The following is a 26,283-nucleotide window of genomic DNA, read 5'->3' on the forward strand; positions in this document are numbered from 1 at the left end:
CACAGAACTCTCCTGCTACCTCCCGCCTCACCAGTGGCCAAATCCGAGCCTTCTGGGGCCTGTTTACACAGCTTAGCTGGACATCCATGTGCACTAGATTCTTGATATATGTCATGTAGACACACATTATGCCAATGGACAAAGTGGCTGAAACCTTTACTGTCTCAGAAACCAAGGGAGAGAAGTTGCCCCGTGCCTGATGGCCCTGCAGGTGCCTGAGTCCTTGTAGCTATGGTGACCCATGCCCTTCCCCAGAGCCAGTTGGGGGTAGGGGTGGGGATGGGGGCATTTGTCTGGGGAAGGAAGGCACAGGGACAGATTCCCAGGCTGCCTCCCCACTCCCATCAGTCTTTCTCTCTAAGCTGCTCATGCTCTCAGATTTCCAAAATAATCTATGAATGGGGAGACCAGGCACAGCCTGCAAAAAGAGAAAGCACAGACGGAGAAGATTTAAATTTAATTAAACTTAATTAAATTTATATTTTTGAAAAGAAGTAAGGAAACAACTTCTGGAAGAACAGAAGCATTTCAGAAAACAAGGTTGAGCCGAAAGCAGGGGTAACAGGAAGAAGAGAGTGAAAACCAAGGGCATGCAGATGTCTAATTGTTCTGGAACTGTATTTGTTGGAAAGACTATAGGCTTTGTCCACTGAACTACCTTTATGTCTGTGTCAAAAATCAGTTGTTCAAACAGAGAACAGCCAAAACAATCTTGAAAAAGAGTAACATCACAATTTCCAAACTTACTGCAAATCTACAGCAATCAAGGCGGTGTAGTGCTATCATAAAGATAGACACCCGTGCACTGGAAAGTCCAGAAAGAAACTTTCATCATCAATTGATTTTCTGCAGTGGTGCCAAGACCATTTAATGGCGGGGAGAACAGGGTCAACAAATGGTACTGGGACAACTGGATCTCCACATGCAAAAGAATTAAGTTGGTCCCCTCTCTCATGCCATATATAAAAACTAACTCAAGGGGCATCTGGGTGGCTCAGTCAGTTAAGCGTCCAGCTCTTGGTTTTGGCTCAGGACATGATACCAGGGTGGTGAGATCGAGCTCTGTGTCAGGCTCCACGCTCAACAGGAGTTTGCTTGGATATTCTCTCCCTCTGTGCCTGCCCTGCTTGTGTACACACACACTCTCTCTCTCTCTCTCTCAAATAAATAAATAAATTAAAAAAAAATTAAACTAAACTAACTCAAAATGAATCAAAGACCCAAATGCAAGAGCTGAAACTAAAAGACTGAGAGGAAAACATAGGGGTAAAGTGACCTTGGATGAGGTCATGGGCTCAGGTCTTGTTTAATTTCATCAACAGTGCTCTATAGTTTGCAGCACAAGCCTTTCACATCTTTTGCTAGATTTGTATCTATGCATTTGTGCTGTTTATGCTATTATAAATGACAGGCTTTTTTAAATTTCAAATTCCAATTTTTCTGTTGCTAGAGTATAGAAATGAAATTGATTTCTGTGTATTGATCTGGTATTTTGCAACCTTGCTGAGCACACATCTTAGTTCCAGTAGCTTTCCAGAAGATTCTATCAGACTTTTTCCTACAATCATGGTATCTGGGCATAAAAGCAGTTTTACTTCTCCTCTTCTGATCTGGATGCCTTTCGTTTCTTTCTCTTGCTTTAAAGAACTAACTAGAACCTCTGCTACTTCGGAGAGGAGCAGTTCTTGTTCCTAGGGGGAAGGGGCCAGTTTTGACCATTAAGGAAGATATTACCAGTGGATTCTTCTGTGGTCGCCCTTTGACAGCTAGAGGAGGCCTCCTTCTATTCTTTTTTTTCTTTTTAAAGATTTTATTTATTTATTTGACAGGAAGAGTGAGAGAGCACAAGCAGGGGGAGCAGCAAAGAGAGGGAGAAGCAGACTCCCCACTGAGCAGGGAGCCCGACATGGGGCTTGATCCCAGGACCCTGGGATCATGACCCCAGCCAGAGGCAGATGCTTAACTGACTGAGCCACCCAGGCTTCTTCTTTACCCTTCCCCTTCTATTCTTAATTTGCTGACACTTTCAATCAGGAGTGGATCTTGGATGTTGTCAGTATCTACTGATACAGAAAACCCAGTGATCATAGATGGGAGAGTCCAAACTCAGGCAAGGCCTCTCTCTTCTCTCAGAAAGAAGAAGAGGGGAAGAAAGAGCCCTGCCCAATGAAAGGAGCCTGTCCTGGGCACCTGGGCCTGCCTCCCTTCTGCTCTGTATCTCACTCCTTGACTGATATTCCTAGAGTTCAGACCTGTGGACTCCAAAGCTGATGCTCTTTCCTCTACAGCAAACTGTTTAAAGGTTTTGCTTCTGGAACTCAGCCTGACCAAAGTCCTGAAAATGGATGGAACCTCAGATTCCTCAATAATGTAAAAGTAGCAGCCACTTACTGAGCGTTTTTGGAATATCAAGTACCAGGGTGCGACTATGGTGAGAGAGTGAAGACCCCACGGGTGCAGAATTTACAGAGGTACCCACAGGATGGCAGGTGCCTCACCTGTCTCATCTTCAACCTGGCTCTGCCAAGAACAGCGCTCCACAGTCTGCTTGCATCCACTCCCTAAATCCTCAAATAGCCCTACAGTGGTATGTGCCACTATTCTTAGTTTACAGGTGAGGAAACAAGATGAGAGAGATGAAGTGACTTGCCCAACTAGTAAGCTGGAGAGCTGGCATTTGAAAGCAAAAAAGTCTGTTTGTGTTCTATCTGTGTGCTTAAGCAGAGGTTCCCAGCTCTAGTGGGCTAGACTCTCCTGGAAGGTTGGTTAAAATATTGATGGCTGGGCCCCACCCCACAATTACCGATTAGTAGATCTGCTGTGTGGGCAGGAGAGTTTGCATTTCTTTTCTTTTCTTTTTAAGATTCTACTTATTTATTTGACAGAAAGAGAGAATATAGCAGGGGGAGCAGCAGGCAGAAGGAGAAGCAGGCCTCCCGAGGTGCAGGGAGCCCGACGTGGGGCTCAATCCCAGGACTCCTGGGGTGATGACCGGAGCCAAAGGCAGACGCTCAACTGACTGAGCCTACTGAGCTACCCAGGCACCCCGGAGAATTTGCATTTCTAAGAAGTTCCCAGTGACATGGATGCTGCTGGTCCAGGGACCACACTTGAGAACCACTGCACTATATGTCATACTTCCTCCTCTGAAACCTGTGTTCATCAGATCCCAGGGGGCATGAAGATTCGGAGAGTGAAAAAGAGAAGTCTGAGCCAACACTGCTGGGTCCCTCTGGTTTGCGGAAGGAAAGAAGGCATCAGTTTCCCAGGACTGGACCAAGAGTTTGCCTGCCATCCATGTATGTGTTGGAACCCCAACCCCATTCAGAAGGCCTTGCACAGAATCAATGAGCAGTTATGAGTCGAATTGGAGGGGAACTGACTGGTCGCCATGGGACCTCTGTAGGGACTTATTCATCCTAAAAGAATGCCTGACATTTATTCTGAAAGGCGTCTTTCTATAGACCCTCAATCCTTGTAGTACAAAATGGCATTTTTTCTAAATATATTTTGAATGTTTTCTAATTTATTCTTAGACATCTATATCAGGGGGACACGGTACATCAAATTTTCAAGTCTTTGAACAAGGGCCATTGCAGAATAATAAGGGGAAGGGGGCATCAACACAGAGCTTTTCAACATGTTATTTAAAAAAAAAAAAAAAAGCAAACTGAAACCAGTCTTGGCAAAATCTTCAAGCTCTGAACATGTGACAACATTCCAGAGTGACCCTAGTGTCCAAGGAGTTAAATTTTTCTTTGAGCTCCCAAATCTTCGGACTGTAAGACCTCATCCAACAGCATTTGGTCCAAAAATGCAAGAAGGAAAAAGCTGATTTTATACATTCATTTGATTTTTTTTGAAAGATTTTATTCATTATTCATGAGAGACACACAGAGAGAGGCAGAGACACAGACAGAGGGACAAGCAAGCTCCATGCAGGGAGCTCGATGCAGGACTCGATTCCCGGTGTCCAGGATCACACCCTGAGCCAAAGGCAGGCACTAAACTGCTGAGCCAGCCGTGCTGCTCTCATTTGACTTTTTTTAAAAAAGATCTTGTTTACTTATTCATGAGAGACACAGTCAGAAGGAGAAGCAGGCTGCCTATGGGGAGCCCAATGCAGGACTCAATTCCAGGACCACGGGATCATGCTCTGAGTCAAAGGAAGATGCTCAGCCACTGAGCCACCCAGGTGTCCCCATTCATTTGATTTTTTTTTAAGATTTATCTATTTATTTATTTATGATAGACACACAGAGAGAGAGAGAGGCAGAGACACAGGAGGAGGGAGAAGCAGGCTCCATGCCTGGAGCCCGTCGCGGGACTCGATTCCAGGACTCCAGGATCGCGCCCTGGACCAAAGGCAGGCGCTAAATCTCTGAGCCACCCAGGGATCCCCTCATTTGATTTTTATAAGGAGTATCACAAACCCCCATTGCAAGAATTCACAGCATTGGCTGCACAGTGGATTCACTTGGGGAGCTTCTAGGAATCCCTTTGCTTCTGGCCATGCTTCAGACCCAGCATGTCAGAATCTCTGGGAGTGGAAAAAAAAAAAAAGAAAAAAAAAAAAGAATCTCTGGGAGTGGAATCAGGCTGGAGTGTTTTCGAAAGCCCCCAGGTGAGGCCAGTGGCAGGCCGGACTGAGAAAGCCCAGCTTTCGGGCGAGTGAATTCTTAGTGCATCCCCATAGCCTTCCACTGACTTTATGTATTCTGTCCACATCGACAAAGCGCCTCCTCAAATTGTGGCCCCCGTCTACACCGTCACCATGAATATATGCATGAACTCCATCTCGATGCCGTTGTCGGCACTGCTGCTCTCTGCAATTTCTCTCCTGGTCTAATCCATGTAGAATGATGCTGTGGTGGACAGGGGATGGACACAGGTTCTTCACTGTTTCTCCCATTGAGAGATGGGCTCTAATTCCCTTCCCTTGAACCTGGGCTGGCCTTAGTGATGTGTTGACAAGTAGTCTGTGACAGAAGTGACGTTCCAGAACTTCTGAGCTCAGTTGCCAGAAGTCTTGCAGCTTTTGGCTGGGTATCTTCGAATGCCTGCTACAGGAGATGCCACCTACCATGGAAGAGCACCAACCATGCCGAACTGCCACGCCAGAGAGGCCCAGTGTAGGAGCCATGGTCAACACCTGCAGCCGAACCCATTTTGCCAGCCACCCCAGGCACATGAGGGGACCCTTGGATCCTCTGAATTCATTTTCCAGCCAAGTACCAGTTTGTATTTTCCCAGGTATTTGGGTTTGGATTTGTGGTTTGTTGTCACCTTTGCACACTGGCCTTGTCCCCAGGTAGGACTCTGATTCCAGATTCACACTCACATAGCACTTCTGCGACCCTGCATGTCCAACTCCCCACCTACATTGTTGTGACACGCGCTCCTGCCAAGGAGATTTTTTTTACATGAATGACTTTGAATTCCTTTCAATTCTTCTATTATTCTAAGTGTCCTGGATGGTGAGGGAGAAAATGAGATTTGTTTTCTGAGTCCAATACTCATATCCATGGCATGTTGAGTGCTACAGATGAAATAAAAACGTAGAGAGATATGAAGCATCATTCAGTGCTCTTTGACAAGAAGACCCTTGTAAGTGGATCCATAGCAACCTAAAAACACAGAAATAAGAAACTCTGTAAACCCTGAATGCTTTCTGCAGTAATATAATTTGGGTTGTTGGAGCCTTGAACAAAACTGCCTTTTGCATATATTATATATTTATTTTCTAAAACATGAAAGCATTCCAAAAGCAATAATTTGGGCACTTAATTACCCCTGACTTCTACTAATGTTTCTTCCTACTTAAAGTATGAACAGGATCTACTGCCCTCCTCACTTTTTTGGGGAGATTGAAATTTTTTAAAAAGTAGAGATATAATAATATTAGAGAAATTCAAAAACAAGGTAAAAATCCATATGCCTACCACTTTGACATAGTGATAACTATATTTTTATGTTCCCTTCTTGTTTTTACAAGTCATGTGTGTGCAAATACTGTTCCAGAGTCTCTGTACCCAATACTTTATCGTAAATATTTTCTGTGATCCCTCATAAACTCCATACCCATCATTTTTAATGGTTATAGAAGATTTCTTCAAGGCTTACACCATAATTTACTTTACCATCCTCTCTTTCCTTTTTTGAATATTTGGGCTGGTTCCAGTTTTTCACTAAGCAACTCTTTGATGAATATTTCTCTGCATATGGCTTTTTCCATATTTCAGGGTATTTTCTTAGGCTAGCTTCCCAGAAGGGGATTATTGAGTCAAAGTGTATGAACATTTTTATGGCTTCAAAGTATCTTTTGAAGAAGGTAGGTGTTCCATTTCATGAGGTTCACAAACATTTAAAAAAAAGGAAATTTGGCTTCAAAAAAATCCCTTGTTAACGCATGTCTGTAAAACTTGGGGCTGTTCTGAGAGTTCCTTCAGTCCTTAAAGCTTGCCCTTTTAAATTAAAACAATTAGAAAGTTACTTTTGATTTTATTTGTTTTTGATGAGAGTCTTCTCTGAGATGTTTCACACAGTGGAGCTTTTCTACAAAGAGCTCACACAACACAGTTGAACCTTTCTCCTGGTGGTTCATGTGATGGGCATACCCGGCGGCTATTTTCTCTGGGTGTAATACCTGAGTGCTTCCAGGAATTTCTGCGGTCGAGAGGCTACTTGCTCCTTTGCAGAACAGCCACAGATGGCGGGCTCTTCTGGAGGTCTACCCCCACCTCTGGGCCCAGGGCCTGGCCTCCCAGCAGCAGGCTCCTGGAGCCAGTGGCCACCTCCTGGGGCACAGTGTCATCCTGAAGATGCCAATGCCCACTCTGATTCCTCCTCTTGACCTTCAGGCTCCAGGAAGCTCTTGGAACTGGGGGTCCAATGCCCAGACCCCCGCAAGCAGACAGTGAGGTGCCCACCTCAGCAGTTGTCCCTCTTGGCAAACATGATTTGTGAAGCATCGAGGCGGTGAACGACCAGTGTTGGGATTTCCTCAGAAGCTGGCATTGCCCGGAAATGTGAGGGCAAGTCCTGTGAGGCCTCAACAGCCTCTTCTGTGAAGGTGAGAATCTCTCAGCTGTCTTGCCAGGTGTGCCCCCAGACAGCCAGGTGGGCAGCCTGGGCGCGCAGGGAAGACTGGTGCCGTGCTCAGGTGGTGGAGTCAAGTGGGATGGGAGGCCTGAAGACCCAACTTGAATCTCAGCTCTGCCCTTCCTCAACCTACTGACCTTGAGAAATGAGCCCCTTCACCTCCTGAGTTTCAGTCTTCTCCTCTCTGAAGGAGGGGTGGGGTGGGGTGGGGAGGTGGCGGGGAAGAAGAGGTGTCCTACCACCGCCAGGGTTGCTGGGATGATCATGTGAGAGAAGCGGCGAGGAAGCCATGAAGGCCCCTCCCTCCGTGGGTCATGATCTTGTTTAGGTTGTAAGAACACAGATCCTCTGAGGCCGGTGCCAGCCAACATTTTATTTTGTCTGCTTTTTTGGCAGCAGAAGTTGAAATCTCGCATGTTATTAGGAATGGGAGCCCTGGAAAGGTTGGCCCCCCAGCCCTCCAAGGCCTGGAGGGGGCAGGGAAGGGGGAGGGGGTGTCCAGGCTTTGGTGGCACTAGGGTCCTGCAGGGAGAGTGTGTGGTACTTTCCTCAATGACTCTACGTGTGGGAACACTGAGTCACTAAATCCAGGAATCGGAGAAAGCATAAACCAAGATAAGAAGGGACTGTCCATGGAGAGGCAGGGGGAGGCCACTCTTCCTGAAAATGGCATCTTTTCAACCATCTTAAAGTAATATGATGATATGATGGTAGTTAAGAGTGTCGTAAGAATACTAGAGGACGCAGTGTGGGGGAAAGGATCTGATTATTTAGTTTATGATCAATGTTAGCAGGCAGGAGGTGGTCAAAGGGTCATGGGTGGTCCCGCCAATCAGTATTACAGGCCCCACTTTTGAGCTTGGCCCTGTACTTGACCTTATGCTTGGCATCTATTCTTTTTTTTTTTTTTTAAGATTTTATTTATTTATTTGATAGAGATAGAGAGCATAAACAGGGCAGAGGAGGAGTGGGAGAGGGAGAAGCAAGCTCTGCACTGACCAAGGAGCCCCTTGTGGGGCTTGATCCAAGGACCCTGGGATGATGACCTGAGCAGAAGGCAGATGCTTAACCGACTGAGCTACCTAGGCACTCCTGGTTGGCATCTACGCTAGCACTTCCTCCGGCCTATTAGAACCTGGCCTGCTTGCACACAGTGGCAGGGAAGTTTGGAATTGGTTTGGAGAACCAGGCTGCCCATCTGATGCAGGTGCCAGGCTGTGGTTCAGGAAGATGAGAAATACTCTTAAGCCCTCTGGGCTTGAATCAGAGCCCTCAGCCCTCTGTGGCTGGTTCCATTGTTCACTGTGATCTAACACCTTTGAATGGCTAGGATCCACTTGCCCCCCACCCTGTGGGGAAATGCAAAACACAAGGGCAACGGGCCTCAGAGCAGGGCCCTGTGAAAATTGCCGGCCTCAGCAACGGACAATTGTTTGTCTCTCTTTGGGCATCTGGTTTTGGGAGACAGAGCAAGACTAGTTTAGCTCATCAGAAGTCACTTTAGCTTTCACTTTAGCCCTGAGATTTTGTAAGTCAAGTAGTGAGGGTGAGAGCAGATGACTAATGCTTACAGAGAGAGTCTCTCCATGTATCCACTCACTGGTGCTGATTAAGAATTTCTTTTTAAAGATTTTATTTATTTATTCATGAGAGACACAGAGAGAGAGGCAGAGACACAGGCAGAGGGAGAAGCAGACTTCGTGCAGGAAGCCTGATGTGGGACTGGATCCTGGGACCCCAGGATCATGCCCCTAGCTGAAGGCAGACGCTCAACCGCTGAGCCACCCAGGCGTCCCCTGATTAAGAATTTTGAAATGATCACCTCCTAACATGGGTTATAGCCCATTTATAGGCTACAAAATCTATTTAATAGGTTTTGATCCATAGGTCTTTTTTTTTCTTTTTTTTAAATCCAGTGGAACAGAACAGAATAGAAACTACCTGAGCTCACTACATGTAAGAAGGGCAATGTTGCTACGTGAAATGTTTGCTTCATAAGTGTGTGTTCATGGGATTGTGAGGCTGAGGGTCTTGTTCAAAAAAAATTGGAAAGCAACCATCTTCCAGCATTTCTCAGTAGGACACAATTGGCATGGTTGTGTGGGTATTTTTTTGTTGTATAGACTGCCTCTCACATTACAGAATTTAGCAGTCCTGGCCCCTGTCTGCCAGATGTTGGAAGCATCCCCATTCATTGTGACAAAAGGAACTTCCCTACTCGTACATTTCCGAACACCTCCTAGGGGTGCCTCTGACCAGACCCTGAATCTGTAGGATTGAGGAAACCCATTGTTGATCTAGCACTACTCCTGCTGCTTTGCAGTCAAGCCCAGCAGAGCTGGGGCAGGAGGCAGAGTGGCATGTAAGGGGGAGAGAGAGGCTGTTTTTCTTTTTCTTCCTTTTTTTCTTTCTTTTTCCTTCCTTCCTTCCTTCCTTCCTTCCTTCCTTCCTTCCTTCCTTCCTTCCTTCCTTCCTTCCACAATTTTATGTATTTATTTGACAGAGAGAAAGAGAGAGAGAGAGAGCACAAGTAGGCAAAGCTGCAGACAGAGGGAGAGGGAGGAACAGACTCCCTACTGAGCTTAGAGCTCGATGCGGAGCTTGATCCCAGGACCCTGGGATCATGACCTGAGCTGAAGGCAGATGCCTAACAGACTGAGCTACCTGGATGACCCGAGGCTGTGTTTTTCATTAGCTGTTCTATTGGCCACTCTCAGAAGCAAGGTGTGGCCCTGCCATGTGGGGACATCAGTCCTTAATCAGTAATAAAGCTCCTATCACTTTGGGCAGATGGCATGTCTTGCTGTCTCCAGCTTATGATAAGGACACATTTATCAACTCTCTTCCTCCTTGAGCCAAAAATAGCTGTGATCTGTAGTGCTTCCATATTTGCTATTGCCTTCTCTACAGATACTGGGGAAGTGACAGGTATTATCTGATGTGTTGATGATGGGGTTGGGGTAAGACAGAAGGCAAGCAGTGCATAGCTGTGGGGTTTGCCTACATCCTGTTCGATAGACCTCCTTTCTTTAGCCAAATGATATCTAGGGGATGCCCTAGCTGTCTTATTTCTTTAAATCTGCACGGTAGAGCCTAATTGGATTTGCTTTGGAATCAGGTGCAAGATCCCTCCTAGTTCTGGGCTGCTTTGTCTCCAAAATCTTGGATTCTAAAGGCCTTAATTCAACAGAACAAATGATCTCTTGCTCTTTCAAGGGTGTGGTGAGTGGGAAGGTCCATCCAAGAGAAGTGTTGGCAGTCTGAGGCTAGAAATGGCAAGTGCATCATTGTGTGGGGTTATATTTCAATTGGAAAGTGTCCTAATGCACAAAATGCCAAGATCAGGTTCAGGAGCCAGGTGCTGTTAAGAAATATAGATGTTGGAACTTCAGGCCAATGACGATGAAACTTCAGTGTGCAGAAGATGGGTCAGGGGAGCTTCTTAAAATTCCAGTTCTCAGGTTCTGATTTGGTAGGTGTTAGGTAGAGACGCAGAATCTGCATTTTTAACATTCTCCCACAAAATAAATCTGATGCATATGGGCCACAAGTTAAAAAAAACACTGGTCTGGACCAATGCTGACTAATGCAGAGTGGCAGAGTGATATGCTCTAGGGGAGCACTTAGCAAAGTGGGCAGAGACTTAGGGGCAGCTCATAAGAATGAAACATTTATTTCTTATTATCTTTCTGATTTGTAATGGTCTTGATTCTGGGTATATGGGGAACTTGGCAGGAGCCCCACAAGACAGAAAAAAGATCACTGGACAGGCGTTAAGACACACTTGGCTCTGGCTTTGCGTTGAATTAACTGTGGTCCTGGGAAAGCCCCTTCCTTTGTCTGGTCAGGAGTGGAGAATGGCTTGACGACTTCTGAGCATTCTTCTAGATCTGATATTCTATGATTATAACTATGGGCTTTTTTTAAAAAAAAGATTTTATTTATCTATTCATGGGAGACACACAGAGAGAGGCAGAGACACAGGCAGAGGGAGAAGCAGGCTCCCTGGGAGGGGCGGGATGTATGACTTGATCCCAGGACCCCGGATCATGCCCTGCCAAAGGCAGGACACTCAACTGCTGAGCCACCCAGGCATCCCTAAGTCCGGGCTTTTGTTTATATCGACAAAGGCATTGTATAATAATAAAACAGAACATTGCTTAGTGACTGCTATGTGCCCACTCTCTATTACTATAGATATTTTTCTTGTTCTTTAAAGATTTTACTTATTTATCGAGAGAGAACGAGCAAGCGAGAAATAGAGCACAAGTAGGAGGGAGGGGCAGAGTGAGAGGGACATATACTCTCAGAGTCAGAGGGACTCCCTGCTGAGCGAAGAACCCTGACTCTATCCCAGGACCCTGAGCTCATGACCTGAGCTGACTAAGTCACCCAGGTGCCCCACTATAACTATTTTTCAATTTATGACACTTGAGGCACAGAGATGTTGAGTGACTTTCTTAAGGTCACACAGTCGGTAAGAGACAATCCATGAATTTAAATCTATACGATTTTGGATAGTCTCTGCTACTCATATGTCAGATGTTGGATGGAGTCCTTTTGCCCCTTGAAAATGACCTTTGCCTCCATCATTCTGTGCCTTTTGGAAGTCCAAAATTGTCCTCAATATCTAAACAAATTCTCAGAAAGCTGAAGTTCCTATGCTTATCTCTGATGCTGAAGTCTTGTTTCTACTAAGTTCTAGTTATGGCTCATTAGTGTATCCTCTGTGTGCAGCCTTCGTTTGGTTCTGTTGACCAAGATGGGAATTCATCTTTCAGTTGATGTCCACAAAACCCCATTTCACAAGGCATTTATATATTTAGAAACTTGATTGAAAGCTTTGTTGTTGCTTCAGGAAGGGGACCTGCAGGAGGAGTTTCCACTGCTGGAACGCAAATGGCTATAAACTATAGGTTAGGTTTATAGTTTCTCAAATGGTCTGGGGCCACTCCTGCTACAAATGTTTTACTGGTGCTTCATCTACAGACTTTCTGGCCTGTGTGTTGATGGTGCTCTTACTCTCTGTCTTAACCTGGGTTTCAGAAAGCAGAGCTCGAGGCAGAGACTTCTATACTACTTTCTTACAGAGTAAGATCCCAGGAATGAGGGAAGTGGGAATGAGTCAAGGAACAAGAAAAATACATAAGAGGCATCAAGTGCAAATAATTTCTCCCTCTTGTGGGAATTTCTTTTTCTTTTTTTAAGATTTTATTTATTTATTCATGAGACAGAGAGAGAGAGAGAGAGAGAGAGAGGCAGAGACAGAGGGAGAAGCAGGCTCCCTGGGAGGGGCGCGATGTGGACTTGATCCTGGATTCCGGGATCATACTCTCAGCCAAAGGCAGGCGCTCAACTGCTGAGCCACCCAGGCGTCCTGGGAATTTCCTTTAACAAGCTAATTTGTAGGGTGATTCATCTGAGAGAGGAAGGGAGAAATATCTATTCACTGGTTTCTATCTCCCGTTATTCAAAAGTCTGCCACGTAGGATTTCCTTTGCATTTCCTAGTAGCTTATGCGTGGGCACTAAGTGAATCCTGCTGCATCTCAGGCTTCAGGATCGATGGAGAAATCCCAAAGCAGGAGGCGGTGGTACCCAGTCTGGGTGTAAGGCTGCCAGGCTGTGCCCACGGTTGGCTGGAATGCATACAGAGGTGATGGCTGCAGCGAAGGCTGTGGCTGGCACACACGGCCACTTGGAAGCAGGTAATGGGAGGATTTGGAGTGGTGAGCTAGGGATGTCTAATCGGGTCCTCCCATGTACCTCTCAGGTTTGCACATGAGGTCCCAATAGATCCGGCTCCCATGCTAGAATATGGGGCTCCCGATGTGAGAACAAGATATTCTCTTCAAGTGCAAGTCCAGCCAGTCAGAGAGTTCCATTCCAGATCATAGCCAGCTGAAATCTTCTGGAAGACTTTAGGCAAGAGGTTTAGTGAAACATGCTGCAATCTTCCAGCTGTGATGAGTGTCACTTCCCTTCGATGTTGCCCATTCTACATTTCTTTCTTTTTTTTTTTTCTTAAGATTGTATCTATTTATTCATGAGAGACACACACACAGAGAGGCAGAGACACAGAGGGAGAAGCAGGCTCCATGCAGGGAGCCCGACATGGGACTCGATCCTGGGTCTCCAGGATCACACCCTGGGCCGAAGGTGGTGCTAAACCACCGAGCCACCCAGGCTGCCCCATTCTACATTTCCTTTACTTTTGGCTCACACTATCCATGGTCTGAGTTGTTCACCTGCTGAGGTGACCTGGACCTTCATCCTTTAAGAATCTGATCCAGGGACACCTGGCTCATTCAGTTAAGTGTTTGACTCTTGGTTTTGGTTCAGGTCATGATCTCAGGGTTGTGAGATCCAGCCCCACATTGGGCCCTGTGCTCAGCAGGGAGTCTGCTTGGGATTCTCTCTCTCCTTCTCCTTCTCCTCCTGCTCATGCATGTGCACACACTCTTTCTAAAATAAATTAAAAAAAATAATAAATAAATAAATAAATAAATATTTTAAAAAAAGAATCTGGGGCACCTGGGTGACTCTCAGTCAGTTAAGCATCTGCCTTTGCCTTGGGTCGTGATCTCAGGGTCCTGGGATCAAGCCCAGGCTTTCTGCTCAGTGGGGAGTCTGCTTCTCCCTCTCCCTCTGCCCCTCCTCCCCACTCATACACACAATCTCTCACTCTATCTCAAATAATAAATACATTAAAAAATATGATCTATTTGTTGTCTTGATTGTTTCATTTGCCATCAGTACAGAATACGGAGGCACCAAGATATCCCCATGAAATTACCTGAGCTCCTCTCTACTCTCATAAGGTAGGCAGCTGCTGTTACATTTCTCATAGAAATCAGTCTCCTTGTCCCCATCAATACAGCCCATCTCTTCTTTGTCTGTTGGCTCTCTGGCATGAGCATCTTAAAATGACCAGGTGATCTCAGCTTCAAGTTTGGCAGCTTCACTGTATCTTCTGGAAGGATTTTTCCATGGAAACCAGCACCTCTACTCTGGAAGAGCCTAGGGTTTCAGTGGAGCACTGGGACAGAGGGTAAAAGAGCTCAAGCTTCCTACTATCTCTTGGCTTCTAGATCCAAGTACTTAACCTTGGATCTAGAAGCCACATACTGGGGCAAAAAAAGGAGACATGAGGAGGCACGAACCATGTGCTGACCAAGAGCCTCCCACTCTGGAGGAGAGGGCCACAGCCTTGCACTGTGTTGTCCCTAAACTGGTGCCTTAGCTGAGCCTTTTTTTTTTTTTTTTTTTTTAGCTGAGCCTTTTTAACAGGCCCTTCCAATGTTGTATTAAGCTAGCTGCTTCTGGGTGATGTGGTACATGCTAAAACCAGTGGATTCCTTGGCCATTCACCCATTGCCATACCTCTTTTGCTATAAAATGGGTCCCTTCATCTGAGACGATGTTGTATGGGCCACTATACTGATAAATCAAGCATCCTTGGTGCTGGCAAAGGTACTTGGTCAGGGAAAGCAAACCTATATCCAGATAAGTATTGATGATGATAAAGGGAGAATTTTTCAGGAAAGGGTCTAAAGAAATCGACTTGACACCAAGTGGCTGACTGCTCCCTTTGGGACATGGTACCATATTGAGGAGTCATGGTCAGTTTCTAAGCTTGCATGTTGGACGTGCCGTAGGGTCAATAGCTAGATCTGCTTTAGACAGAAGGAGCCCATGCTGTTGGATTTTTGCTTAGCATTTACCCTTGCCATCATTGTTACTCTGTTCAAGGCTCCCCCACGTCAGCCCTAGGGTAGCCAAGGAGAGAGGCTGGCTGATATCCACAGGATGAGTCACTCTGTCCACCTAGTTGTTGACTGTCTTTCCTGTGGTGGGTACTTTCTGGTGAGCATTGTGAAATACAAGGACCAACACATTGTGTGCCCATTCCCATAGGTCAAGACATAATAACATTTTCCTATACTTCTTTGTCCCTGATAACCCAGTCTTATCTTTCAGACCCCTGGCCAACATCCGAGACCTTCGTACACTCCTTAGGCATGTATGCACATGTGTAACTCAGACCACTTTTCCCTTCCCTAGAGTGGTTGACCAAGTCTATCACTCATGATTCTCCCCTCTGGGAGACATTCTCTTCACAATTATCCGTTAGGGCCATCCTCGAAATGGTTACAATACAGAGACAGTTCATGTTCAACTAGCACCAACACATTGCACTGACTCATCTGTGAAACAGCCTGAATTCTTTCCTTCTCTGTTTTTGGGACATAGGAAACCACCCAGAATCCACAGGTGTGCGCTGAAGAAGGGGTATGAGTGCAAAGTGTCAGGTGACATGGGACTCTAGGCTACCTGTTCACATAGTTTACCTGTGCCTTTTCTAGATCTGTTTAGGCATTTTCTCAAATATATAAATGGGATAGATATACTTAACTTCTGGCAGAGCACTTATATTAAGCTACTTGACTTAATGGAGCCTGGTGGGAAAGGTCAAATGGCAATCCTTAAAACTACCTCCATTTCTCCACTTCCCAGAGTAAATACGAAGCAATACCATCCCCCAGGAAGTATTTCAGAGATTAGAGCCCCTATTAAGATTTAAGTGGTACAAAGGTGGTGACTCCCATTATATTTTCACCAGTTCACTTCCATGGCCCTTGCAGAAGCCAAATGGATTGTGTGCAGAAGCCCCTCGTCTCCACACACCTGGGATGCACCATGATCCAGCAAGTGCAGTCACAATCCCTACCAGTGGGGAAAATTGAAAGCAGTTTGCTTCCATGTGGCAAGAAGAGCACTATATGTCTCCTTTTTTTTTGCCCCAGGACGGTGTTAACTCTCCAATTCTCTGTTATAATATGGTTCACAGGGACCCTGTCATCTTGATAAATGCCACAGGTCATAATGCTAGCCCCCTCCGTCGATGGCATCGTGCTGATTGCACCTGGTGAGAGGGAAAGGACAGTCACCCAGAGACTCTGTTCTGATGCATGAGGGTCAGAGAGCGAGAGGTAAGCTCTGCCTTAGCCTTACCCTCGGTTCTCAGGCAGCAGTTTTTGGTAGCTCTGGCTTTAGGGAGTACAGTCCCAGGAAGCAGAAGTGAGGACAGGGGAGTGAAGCAAGGAAGGAGAAGGAACCCGTAAGATGCATTAGGTGAAGACATCAGTCTCCCGAGACCTTCTTCTGAGATGCCTCGTCAACGGCTTTCTTGGGACAGTGCATCTGGGAGAAGCAGGGAGAAACAAGTATTTGCTGGCTTCTGGGGGCAAAAAGTCCACTTCCCAGCATGTTATTTCCACATCACTTCCAGGTTGCTCGTGCTGGGTGGATCATGCAATGTGGCAGCATCAGCAGGGAGCCCGTGGAGCAAGAAGGGAGAGGTGTTCCGCATGAGTATGGGGTACGGGGGGCAAGGGACTCTGGGTGCCTACGTGTTCCCACCAAGTGAGAAAGGGACTCCAGCCGGTCAGCAGTTAAGAGCTGCTGGGTCAGCGGTAATTCCCCAGCACCGCAGGTCTGTGTGGGCAGAGAAAGTTCTCAGGGAAAGGTAAGCAGGTGCTTGCTACAGCACACATGAATGACAAAGGCAGAGGGGACAGGGACCAGGGACTGACAGTGGTACTGAAGAGGGTCCGACACACTCTCCCTCCTCGTCCTCTTCCTTTCAGATTGTCAGATTTTCAAATTCATCTTTTTCTCTTATGCAGCCCTCTCTTCCCCCTTTGCACATCCAAACACATCCAGGTGGTTATTGGAACAAGGTTCCTCAATGGAAGCTGTTGGGGGCTTCAACAGTCACTGTTTTTTCTTGATCACCCAAAGGGCAGCCTTCTTTGGTTATTCTAGTACATTCTTTTCTAGTCAGCTAGCCAAGTTTATTCCCCCCCCCCCCCTTTTTTTGCCCATGGAATCAGATGAGGATGCAAGCTCTGGGTGCCTGTGTGAGCTCTGTCACCATAATCCCCCAGGAGAGATATTATCCCTTGTCCTGAACAACCACACTGAGCTATGTGGTTGGTAACTTCTTCTCAACCCAAAATTTGGGATGCTTCTCACTGATTTTTGTACATCTTCCAGCTGCTGGAGGCAGCCTGGAGAATGTTCCTGGAGACTGTGTTTTCTGGGACACTTGGGTGGATTATGGGAAAATGGAACAGCACATTAATTTAGCTGAGTCCTGGGAGAGCTGAGACACAAGATCCCCACGTCTCCACACATCTAATCTCTCAGATTGTACTGAAGCTGTGGTAAACAATTTAAGACCCACTTGGGTATGACATGAGGCTTCCTCTTGGCTGTTTCTACTACTTCATATTGAATGGAAGGAAATCGCTGAAACCCTCAAAACACAGTCTGGCAGGAGGTAAAATGCCTTGCTTGGCGTCCTGCCCCCATTCCTCCCACACCTGCAGCTGGGACCGTTTGGATGCCCTGCACCCTCCCTGTCTTCCATCAGCCTGAGCTCACAGTTCCCACCCCTGGGACCAACTTCAAAATGAGAGCTCTGTTGGCTGTGAACATGGCCTAGCTTCCCGGGTAAAGTAAGTACAAAATTAACAATATTTTTTAATAAAGATTTGATTTATTTATTCATGAGAGAGAGAGAGAGGCAGAGACACAGGCAGAGGGAGAAGCAGGCTCCATGCAGGGAACCTGATGTGGGACTCCATCCCGGGACTCCAGGATCACGCCCTGAGCTGAAGGCAGCGCTAAACCACCCAGGGATCCCCAAAATTAACAATATTAACATGCATTTGTTTCCAGTCATTCATACAGAAGAAATGTGCTTTGGGGACTTCCATCTTTAGATTCCAGTGAATTGGATATTATCCGATAAGTACACAGAAGCAAACAAAATATAAAATTTGCACATAAGATCTCCCTGCCAGCGTAATAAAGGAACCTGCTCTGCCTTATGCATACAGATCTTCCTCTACTTAAAACAGGGTTAAGATCTGATAAGCCCATTATAAGTTGAAAATATCCTAAGTTGAAATGCCTTGAATGCATTTAACCTACAGAACATTGCACCTTAGCCTAGACTCCCTTAAATGTGCTCAGAACACTTACATTAGCCTGCAGTTGGGCAAAAGCATCGCAAGACAAAGCCTGTTTTATAATAAAGCATTGAATATTGCATGTAATGTATTGGTACTGTAGTGAAAGTGAAAAATAGAATGATTGCATGTTTACCCTCATGATCAGGTGGTTGAGCGGGAGCTGTAGGCCTGCTCTGCATCATGAGGGAGTATCATCCTGTATACACCTAGCCCAGGAAAAGATCAAAATTCAAAATTTAAAGTACAGCTTCTACTGATTGCATATATTGCTTTCATACTATTGTAGAATTGAAAAATCATAAGTTAAGCTATTGTAAGTCTGATACCATCTGTACATACCCTGAATTATAAATAGGACCACAGTTAAAACCTACCAGTCAAAATGCAGCCCTGCCTTCATCCTTCCCATAGCATATGTAACTAAGGAGGGGCAAGGCTTTTTTCATAGCAGCATCTTGGTTTTCATATTTTTCAAGGTATATATACTTTATTTATATATTAAACATACAGAAATATGTTATTCTACATCTTTCTTGAAACCTGACTCTATATCTATGCATCTTTTTATTTTTTATCTATTTTGAACAGAGACATGAGTGCTCAATCTATTCCACTTTTCTTTTATTCTTCTTTTTTTAGGGGGAGGGGCAGAAGGAGAGTCTTAAGCAGACTCCACACCCATCATGTAGCCTGATGTGGGGCTCCATCTCACGCCCCTGAGATCATGACTTGAGCTGAAATCAAGAGTTGGATGCTTAACCAGTTGAGCTACCCAGGCACTCCCCACTTTGCTCTTTTTTTTTTTATAAGAAAGACAGAGTGCATGTCATGGCAAATGATGCATAGCCTTGCTGTTGAGGAATAATAGGGAGTGGTGAGGACTGCGGCAAACTGGAAAGCATGGCCTTAGCTGAAGACAACAGCCCTTTTGCAATGCTAATCAGCTGTTGGCACAGGGAATTCGGGCCCTGTGTTGCCAGGTTTTCCAAAAATTTAAGAAGAAACTGGAAATTTAGACTAATGTAAAATCACCTAATTATCCAATATTGCTAACTAGTTTAACGTTGAACTTGTCACCAGATAAGTTGAACAAAACAGACCTATAGGCCAAATTGAGCCAATGGCCACCAGTTCGCAACCTCTGTTTTTTTGTTTTTGTTTTTAGATTTTACTTATTTATTCATGAGAGAGACACACACACACACAGAGGCAGAAACAGAGGCAGAGAGAAGCAGGCTCCACGTGGGGAGCCCGATGTAGGACTCGATCCCAGGACTGCGGGATCACGCCCTGAGCCAAAAGCAGATGCTCAACCACTGAGCTACCCAGGCATCCTCACAACCTCTGGTTTTAACGGTCACATAGAACCACAGGCCTATCGTAAAACTGTAATTGAAATGGATGTTTCTAAGCAATGTAGAAATATATTCTAAGCTGGAGCTCTAAGAAGGTCAGTTGTATTTCCAGCTGATGTGATTCTTCATAAGCAATAGAGAAATATAGAATTAAGAGAGCAATTCTCTATGGTTAGTAATTTATTCTAAAGGTATTGTAGTACAGAGCAGCTTCAAGGAGGAGAGAATCACATTCACAGTGAATATGAACAGATGAAGAGAGAAGCCCGAAGCAGACAATTTTGTCAGAATGCACTTTGCCTTGTGTGCTGATGCCACAGGGGGCCACCGTAGCTCCAGAGCTGCTTTGGCTGCGGGGGCTTCACCCTCTTGAAGCTGGGTCTGCGGTGTCACCTCTCTTGCAGTTGTGCCTTTTGCCAGAATCTCACCACCATCAGTTATAGAAGCTAACATCCAAATGGCCATTATCTTGCACCAGACACTCTGGTAAATGCCATGTATGTCAGTAACACCTCCATCCTCCCAACAACTGCTAGGAAAAACTCTTTGTCATCTTCATTTTACAGATTTCATATAGCTCATAAATAACAGAGCCAGGAGTCACCAGGCAGCATGATCCCAGGGCCCCCAGTTCATAATTCCTACCTTCTCTGGGACCTCTTGGTTGTTAAGAGGTCTGTCTCTCTTGTGACAGAGAATTCACTACCACTAAGGATCTTCTGCAACATTTGAAGTCCTTACCCATTTGTGTACTTCTCTTATGTGTCTTCCTCTTCGGCCCTGGGACTTGTCAATCTGTCACTTACTAGATAGTCAATTTAGTAAATTGCATGGCCTTTCTGAGCCTCAGTTTCCCCATCAATAAAATGGGGACAGGAGGGAGATGGCTGGATCAGATTCCTCAGGGCTCTATCCACTGTAAATGTTCTGGGATTCCACAATGCTCAGGGAATACCAATGATTTCAAGGCCACATGCATACCCATCAATCAGCATGTCATTGAAGGTCTTGGCTCTGGCACTGCCCTGCTCACCAGTCCCTGCTCCAAACCCAGAAGTTTTTATTTATTTACTGCAAGTGTGCATCTCTAGGAGTCCTGCCTAACCCTCCCTCCTCTGAAGCCCCCACAAACTCTCCTTCCCTCCTCCAGAGGCTTTCATCTTGATGCCTCTCCTACCTTCTCCAGGCCATGCTTCTCTCTTCCCATTCTGAAGACTGTTCACATTAATCCCAGATGGGTACAGAATCCAGATATGCAGCCCTTTACAGGGGCCAGAGCACTGCGGGGTGTGAGTTTTCTTATGGAGAGACTCACAGCCACTTGCCCACATCAGGACCATCATGTCCACTATCCAGATGAAGAAATTAAAAAATCAGAAATAGCAGGATTTGTCCAACTTTGCTCCATAGCCCAGGCCAGAACTGGAGTGGAAACCTAGCTCCTGACCACAGGCTGGAGCTCCCTTGGGAGCCCTCACTGGCCATGTAGGCATTAACCCTTTCACGCTGGGGCACTGCATGTCTCCAGTGGGTCCAACCCCCTTGTTCTCGGGTCCAGGGTGTGACAAGTGGTGAAGAGCATGGGTGCTGGCACCTGTCCTGCATAGGTTGGGCATGTGTGAAGCCTCAGCTTCCTCACGTATGAGATGAGGTGGGGATTAAGTGAGATAACACAGGTATAGGTAGCCCCTGCTTTTCAAAAGTTCACATTTAACCACTTTGCTTTTATGAAAGACCTATGGGAATACCTGTTTTCAGTAACTGAAAGAAATTCTGAGAGGATTTTCACTTTCGAGATTCAAAGGAGCAAAGCAAAAATAGTGCTGAGTATCTTGCGGGCAAGCTGTTATCGATGCAGCGGGGACCCAAAGCAGTGTGATTGGTCCCCCACAAGCATCTCAGCATCCAGCTGTCACCGTTTTGGACTGGGTCTGTGAGCATCTATCTGTGCTTTATCTCAATTTATTTTGGGCATCCTTAGCAAGATGTGTCCTAAGGTACCAGAAAAGCCTAAGAGGGGTTATTTTTGGGAACTCTCAAACATTTTCCTATATAAATTAAAGGTAACTGCTTCTTCCTTTACATCGTTTTGGCTCATGAAAGATTTCATAGGAACGTTCTACTTTCCGAGGGTGGTGTGTGTGTGTGTGTGTGTGTGTGTGTGTGTGTGGGATGGGACCTGTAAAGCATTTATTTAGCACAGGGTCTGGGAAATAATAAGCGCTCAATAAATGTTAGCTATCATGTCCGTCCTCGTCCCATCTCCGGGGGCCTAACTCAAATAACTAGAAATGAAAACCAGGAACTGACCATGGGGGCCACAGCCCACCTGGCTACCTGGTGCATCAGGAAGAGGGGCTCTCAGGGCTTGCCAGCTTCAGACCTGTGTAGGTCCCCTTGGACCTCCACGGTGTCTCCTCTCACCCCCAAATCTTGCTCCCCTGTGCGTGCTGGTAGCCGAATGAAAAGCCACCATTTGAGGGCTTAGCCAGTGCCAGGCCCTGTGCTAAGCTCTATACACGAGGGATAGTCACACGGGCCCGGGGTGGCTTCTGGAGGCTGAGCCCGGTTGCGCTTTTCCACATCGTGGCAGAGCCTGGAGTGACGGCTCACCTGGGACTGTGCCCCTTCGCTCCCCCTTTATGGGCATTTCCTACCACCAGGCACTACATTAGCCAGATAACAAAACAAATACTACATTCTCACCCTCCTGAAACGTGCATTCCCCGGGGCAGGGGGTGGAGGCGGCTCGCAAGTTATAGAGAGGAAAACTTTGGAAATATTCGATACGTTTAGATGTTTTATTAGGATTATTCTTTGCGGGGCAGCCCCGGTGGCCCAGCGGCTTAGCGCCGCCTTCAGCCCAGGGCGTGATCCTGGAGACCCGGGATCGAGTCCCACGTCGGGCTCCCTGCATGGAGCCTGCTTCTCCCTCTGCCTCTGTCTCTCATGAATAAATAAATGAAATCTTAAAAAAAAAAAAAAAAGGAATATTCTTTGCTGCATGTGTTTATATGGAAGACGTTTATACCACCCCCCTCCCTCTCCAAAACGGGCTCCCGCTTGCGGGCATCGCCGTGCGCCTGGGCTTGGCGCATCAGGCAGGAGCCCGGGACCCCCGTCCCGCTGTGCGACCCCGGGCGTTCGCTGCGTCTCCCCGTCTCCAGCCTCAGTTTCCTGCTCCGTCGCGCCAGGACAGCGCCGCGACCGCCAGCTCCCGGGCTGCTGGAAGGATCCCATTGGCTGGTGCACGGAGAGCGCTCGGCCCGCGGGGCAGCCCCGACCCGACCGACGCCCGGCTCCCGCTCCCCCGGGGAAGGTTACGTAAGGCCGGCGGGGGTGGCGGCCGCGGCCCGGAGCGCGCCGTCGGGAAAGGGGCGTGGGGACCCCCGGGGCGTGAGCGCGGCGGAGTCGGGTTTCAGAGCGCGGGTGACTCAGGGGAGCCGCGAGGCCGCCCGCCCCGCTGCCCAGCGCCGCCTTTGTTCGCTGCAGGAAGGGCGAGCCGGGCGCACGGGGCCTTGGGGGCGCGCGGGGCTGCGGGATGGCGCCAAGGTAGGACCCGCTCCCCCGCGCCCCGGGCCCGCGGCCCCGCGCCCGCCTCACCTCTGCCCCCGCCACCTCTTGCAGGAGGGACGCGCGCTCCTGGCGCCTGCTGTGGCTGCTCTCGGTCTCCGCGCTTCTCCCCGCGCCCACCCGGACCCGCTCGGCGACAGGTAAGCGCCCGGCCCTCGGGCACCGCCGCCCCGCGCCCCGCGCCCCCCGCCCCGCGCCCCCCGCCCCCCGGGGCAGCCGGGCTCGGCGGCGGGCGTGCCTGCCTGCGCTCCTCATTCCTGGACATAAAAGGGAGTCCTCGCCGCGCCGGGCGGTGCAGGGGGTGCGAGGGGCGAGCCCGAGGCCGCGGCACCGGGCAGCGGGGCGCGCCCTCGGGGCACCGTGGAGCGGGGCGCGGCGGGCCGTGCACACAGGTGCGGGAGCGTGACCACAGCGGGGACACCCGGGGGCCTGTGCCGCGCAAGAAATAACGGGACTGAACGAACCTCGATGCTGCCTCGCTTAGCTCCAGGTTACCTGCGGGAGTCCCCGTCCGCCCTCGCAGTGGCGCCCTGGGTGACGAGAAGAGCTCGGGGCGGGGAGCCAGGGGACCCGGTCCCTCCTGTTCCCCGAGCCTCACTTTCCCCCCCAGCACCCAGAGGTGGGTGGATGACTGACGGCTACAGTCGGAGTTAAAACACCGTTCGGTTAAGGGGTGTGTTCAGGCTGCTTGAATTGTTGGCTGAGTTAGGTGACCCAACTCAGGGCAGGGAATTTCACCTCTCTGTGCCTCAGTTTCTTCATCCAAAAAAAAAAGGGGGGGGGGAATAATTAGACCACCTTTCCTGGGGGATGCCGTGAAGATTACAAGAGATATTAGAAATATCCAATGTTTCCACGCTGCGGCCCATGCAGGCACAAAGTAAGTGGTAGAATTTCTGGGTGGATCTTTGCAGTCGCCGCGTTAGCAAGCAGTGCAGGCAGTTTGACAGCAGAGGACACTGAGGAGGAGAGACGCTTCAGAAGTGGCCTGTCCAAAAGGCGGGATCTGGGCTCCCATCCTTCCTCCCTCAGTCCTTTCCCCTTACCATTTTGCACAACTCTCTTGTCCCAGCAGTAGCCTCCCTCTTCTTTTGGTTTTAGAAAATCAGTACATAGCCTCAATAGAATAAGTGTGTGTGAGAAGGGGTAACAGCCTCTCTGTCCTTTTGAAGGAAACGGACTATTGAGGGTGGCCCAGGTTAACTCTTTGTGTGCCAGAGGAAGCCCGGGACAGCCTGGATCATTGTAACCTTGGGAGCAAGACCCAAACTCGCAGCGGCCACTTTTCCTGCCAGAGCCTCCGGCCTGGCATTTCTTGCAGATCAAAGGGCAGCTGGAGCACATATTGGCTGCTCAGCACCGTGGTCCATGTGGAAATGCTGCAGTTTGGCATGTGATATAGGGTATTGCCAGCTCAGTGGCAGAGGGCAGCTTCGTGTTTCCCTGGTCTTTTGTGAATTTTGCTGCAACCCCCACCTCCAAAAGGAAGAAGATTCTGGGGAAAGAGACTTTGGTGTTTCTTTCTCCTCTTGTGTTTGAAGGCTGGACTCCTCGATGTCAAGTCAGTTGTTAGAAACAACACAGAGGATGTCCTGTTCCCATCCATAACGTAAAAGGGGAGTGCCAGGAAACCCTCAGAAGCTGAAAAGGGCAAAGAAAGGGCCATTTGCAACTGATGGGTATTCAGCGTCGCTCTGGGCCTCTGCAGAGACTTCCTAGACGTGTGAAACGTCCTCCTGCAAACCAGATTTTTGCGGGCAGTTTAATCATGCTCACGCTTATAAACAAATCACTTTCTACATTCAGGCAGAGGTGTGAGCAGGTCCAGGTTACATTTATCCAGTCCTCAAAATTGCTCCCGGAGGCAGGCACTGGAGCTGTTTATGTCTCTGTGCTTCAGTAAGGAAACCACTTCCCAAAGTCTCCAGGCTTCCCAGGCCCTGAGGGTTTCCTTGGCCCACCCTGTTTAAAGAGACCCTTGTCCATGGGACCCTGTCCCCCACGCGGATCCTCGTGCCCCTGATGCATCATGGCCCAGCTAGTAAAGTTACAGTGTCATTGGAATACCTGCTATGCAGTTATAAGGAGGTTGTTTTGGAGCCGGGAAAAGTGGCTTCACAAGTAATTTGTTCCTGCTAAGAAAATCCTTATATGTGCAAATATTTACTTTTCTTTCAACTGTTTTACTGTGAAATATAACATCCATTCAGAAAAGTGCACACAGAAAGTACAGCCCAATGGTTTATCACGGAGCAAACACCCCTATAACCCAGGTAGAGAAATAGGCTAGCCCCAGAAGCTCTCTTGTGTGTCCCTTGGATGCGATCATGCCCTCCCTACCCTCAGAGGTAACCATCACCTTGGCTTTTATGTTAACTTCTTCCTTACTTTTTAGGAATAACTTTAGTACTTAAGCGTTCATCCTCAAATTCTACAGTTTCATTTGACTTGCGTTTGAACTTTATACATGGCGTCTTTCACTGAATATTAAGTTTTGAGATTCATTTATGCTGTTGCATGTGGGCTGTAGCGAATCCATCTTTGCTGCTGTATAGTTTTCCACTGTATTGATGTGCTATACCTTATCTATTTTTCTCCAACAACATTTGAGTCATTTCCATTTTGGCAGACATAGCAGAGTGTTTCTGCATGTTCTCGTACATGTGCATGTGTTCTGGTAGATTCTACATCTAGGGGTGGAGTGCTGGGATACAGGGTGCACAGATCCTCCAACTGAACACACAGTGCCAGCCCAGCCTACTCTATGGTTGTACTGAGGTGCACGGTCATCAGCGTGGCATAAGAGCCCCCATTTCTTCAAATCCCCACCAGCACTCGGTCTTGTCACTGGACTGAACTTCAGTCCTTCTAATGAGTACATAGTAGAATTTAACTATAGTCTTAATATATTTTCCTATTATTTTTGTCAAAGATTTTATTTATTTATTTCAGAGAGAGAGAGAGGGAGAGAGAGAACAAGTAGGCAGAGCAGCAAGCAGAGAGAGAGAGAAGCAGACTCCTCACTGATAGGGAGCTGGTTGCGGGGGTTGATCCCAGGACCCTGGGATCATGACCTGAGCTGAAGGCAGACACTTAACTGAACCACCCAGGTGCCCCTATTTTCCTGATTATTAAGTTGATTACCTTTTCAAATATTTATTGGACATCTGGTAGTTATCCCGGTTGACTTTTTTTTTTAATGAGTTTTTTTTT

General features: G+C 47.5%; 1 protein-coding gene and 1 long non-coding RNA gene across 4 annotated transcripts in view; one reads left to right on the forward strand and one right to left on the reverse strand.

Annotated features, from left to right (window-relative positions):
• Positions 1–22,269: 22,269 nt before the first annotated feature.
• Positions 22,270–25,102, reverse strand: LOC118350212 (uncharacterized). Its single transcript, XR_004803573.2, has 3 exons — positions 24,117–25,102; positions 23,535–24,029; positions 22,270–22,465 (listed from the first exon to the last, which is right to left on the reverse strand). It is a non-coding gene; the product is annotated as an uncharacterized LOC118350212 (long non-coding RNA).
• Positions 22,497–26,283, forward strand: part of COL15A1 (collagen type XV alpha 1 chain) — a 105,442-nt gene continuing 101,655 nt past the window's right edge. For 2 of the 3 annotated variants that reach the window (XM_049116304.1, XM_049116305.1), the window contains exons 1-2: positions 22,497–22,816; positions 23,125–23,210. In XM_049116304.1, coding sequence (XP_048972261.1) covers positions 22,512–22,816; positions 23,125–23,210 — 391 coding nt within the window. In that variant the 5' untranslated portion in view covers positions 22,497–22,511. Of the gene's footprint in view, positions 22,817–22,894; positions 23,050–23,124; positions 23,211–26,283 lie in introns of those variants that run through there. The other variant, XM_049116306.1, reaches the window with a different exon arrangement.

The sequence above is a fragment of the Canis lupus genome, chromosome 11, assembly GCF_003254725.2.
Source record: "Canis lupus dingo isolate Sandy chromosome 11, ASM325472v2, whole genome shotgun sequence".
Lineage (NCBI taxonomy): Eukaryota > Metazoa > Chordata > Mammalia > Carnivora > Canidae > Canis > Canis lupus.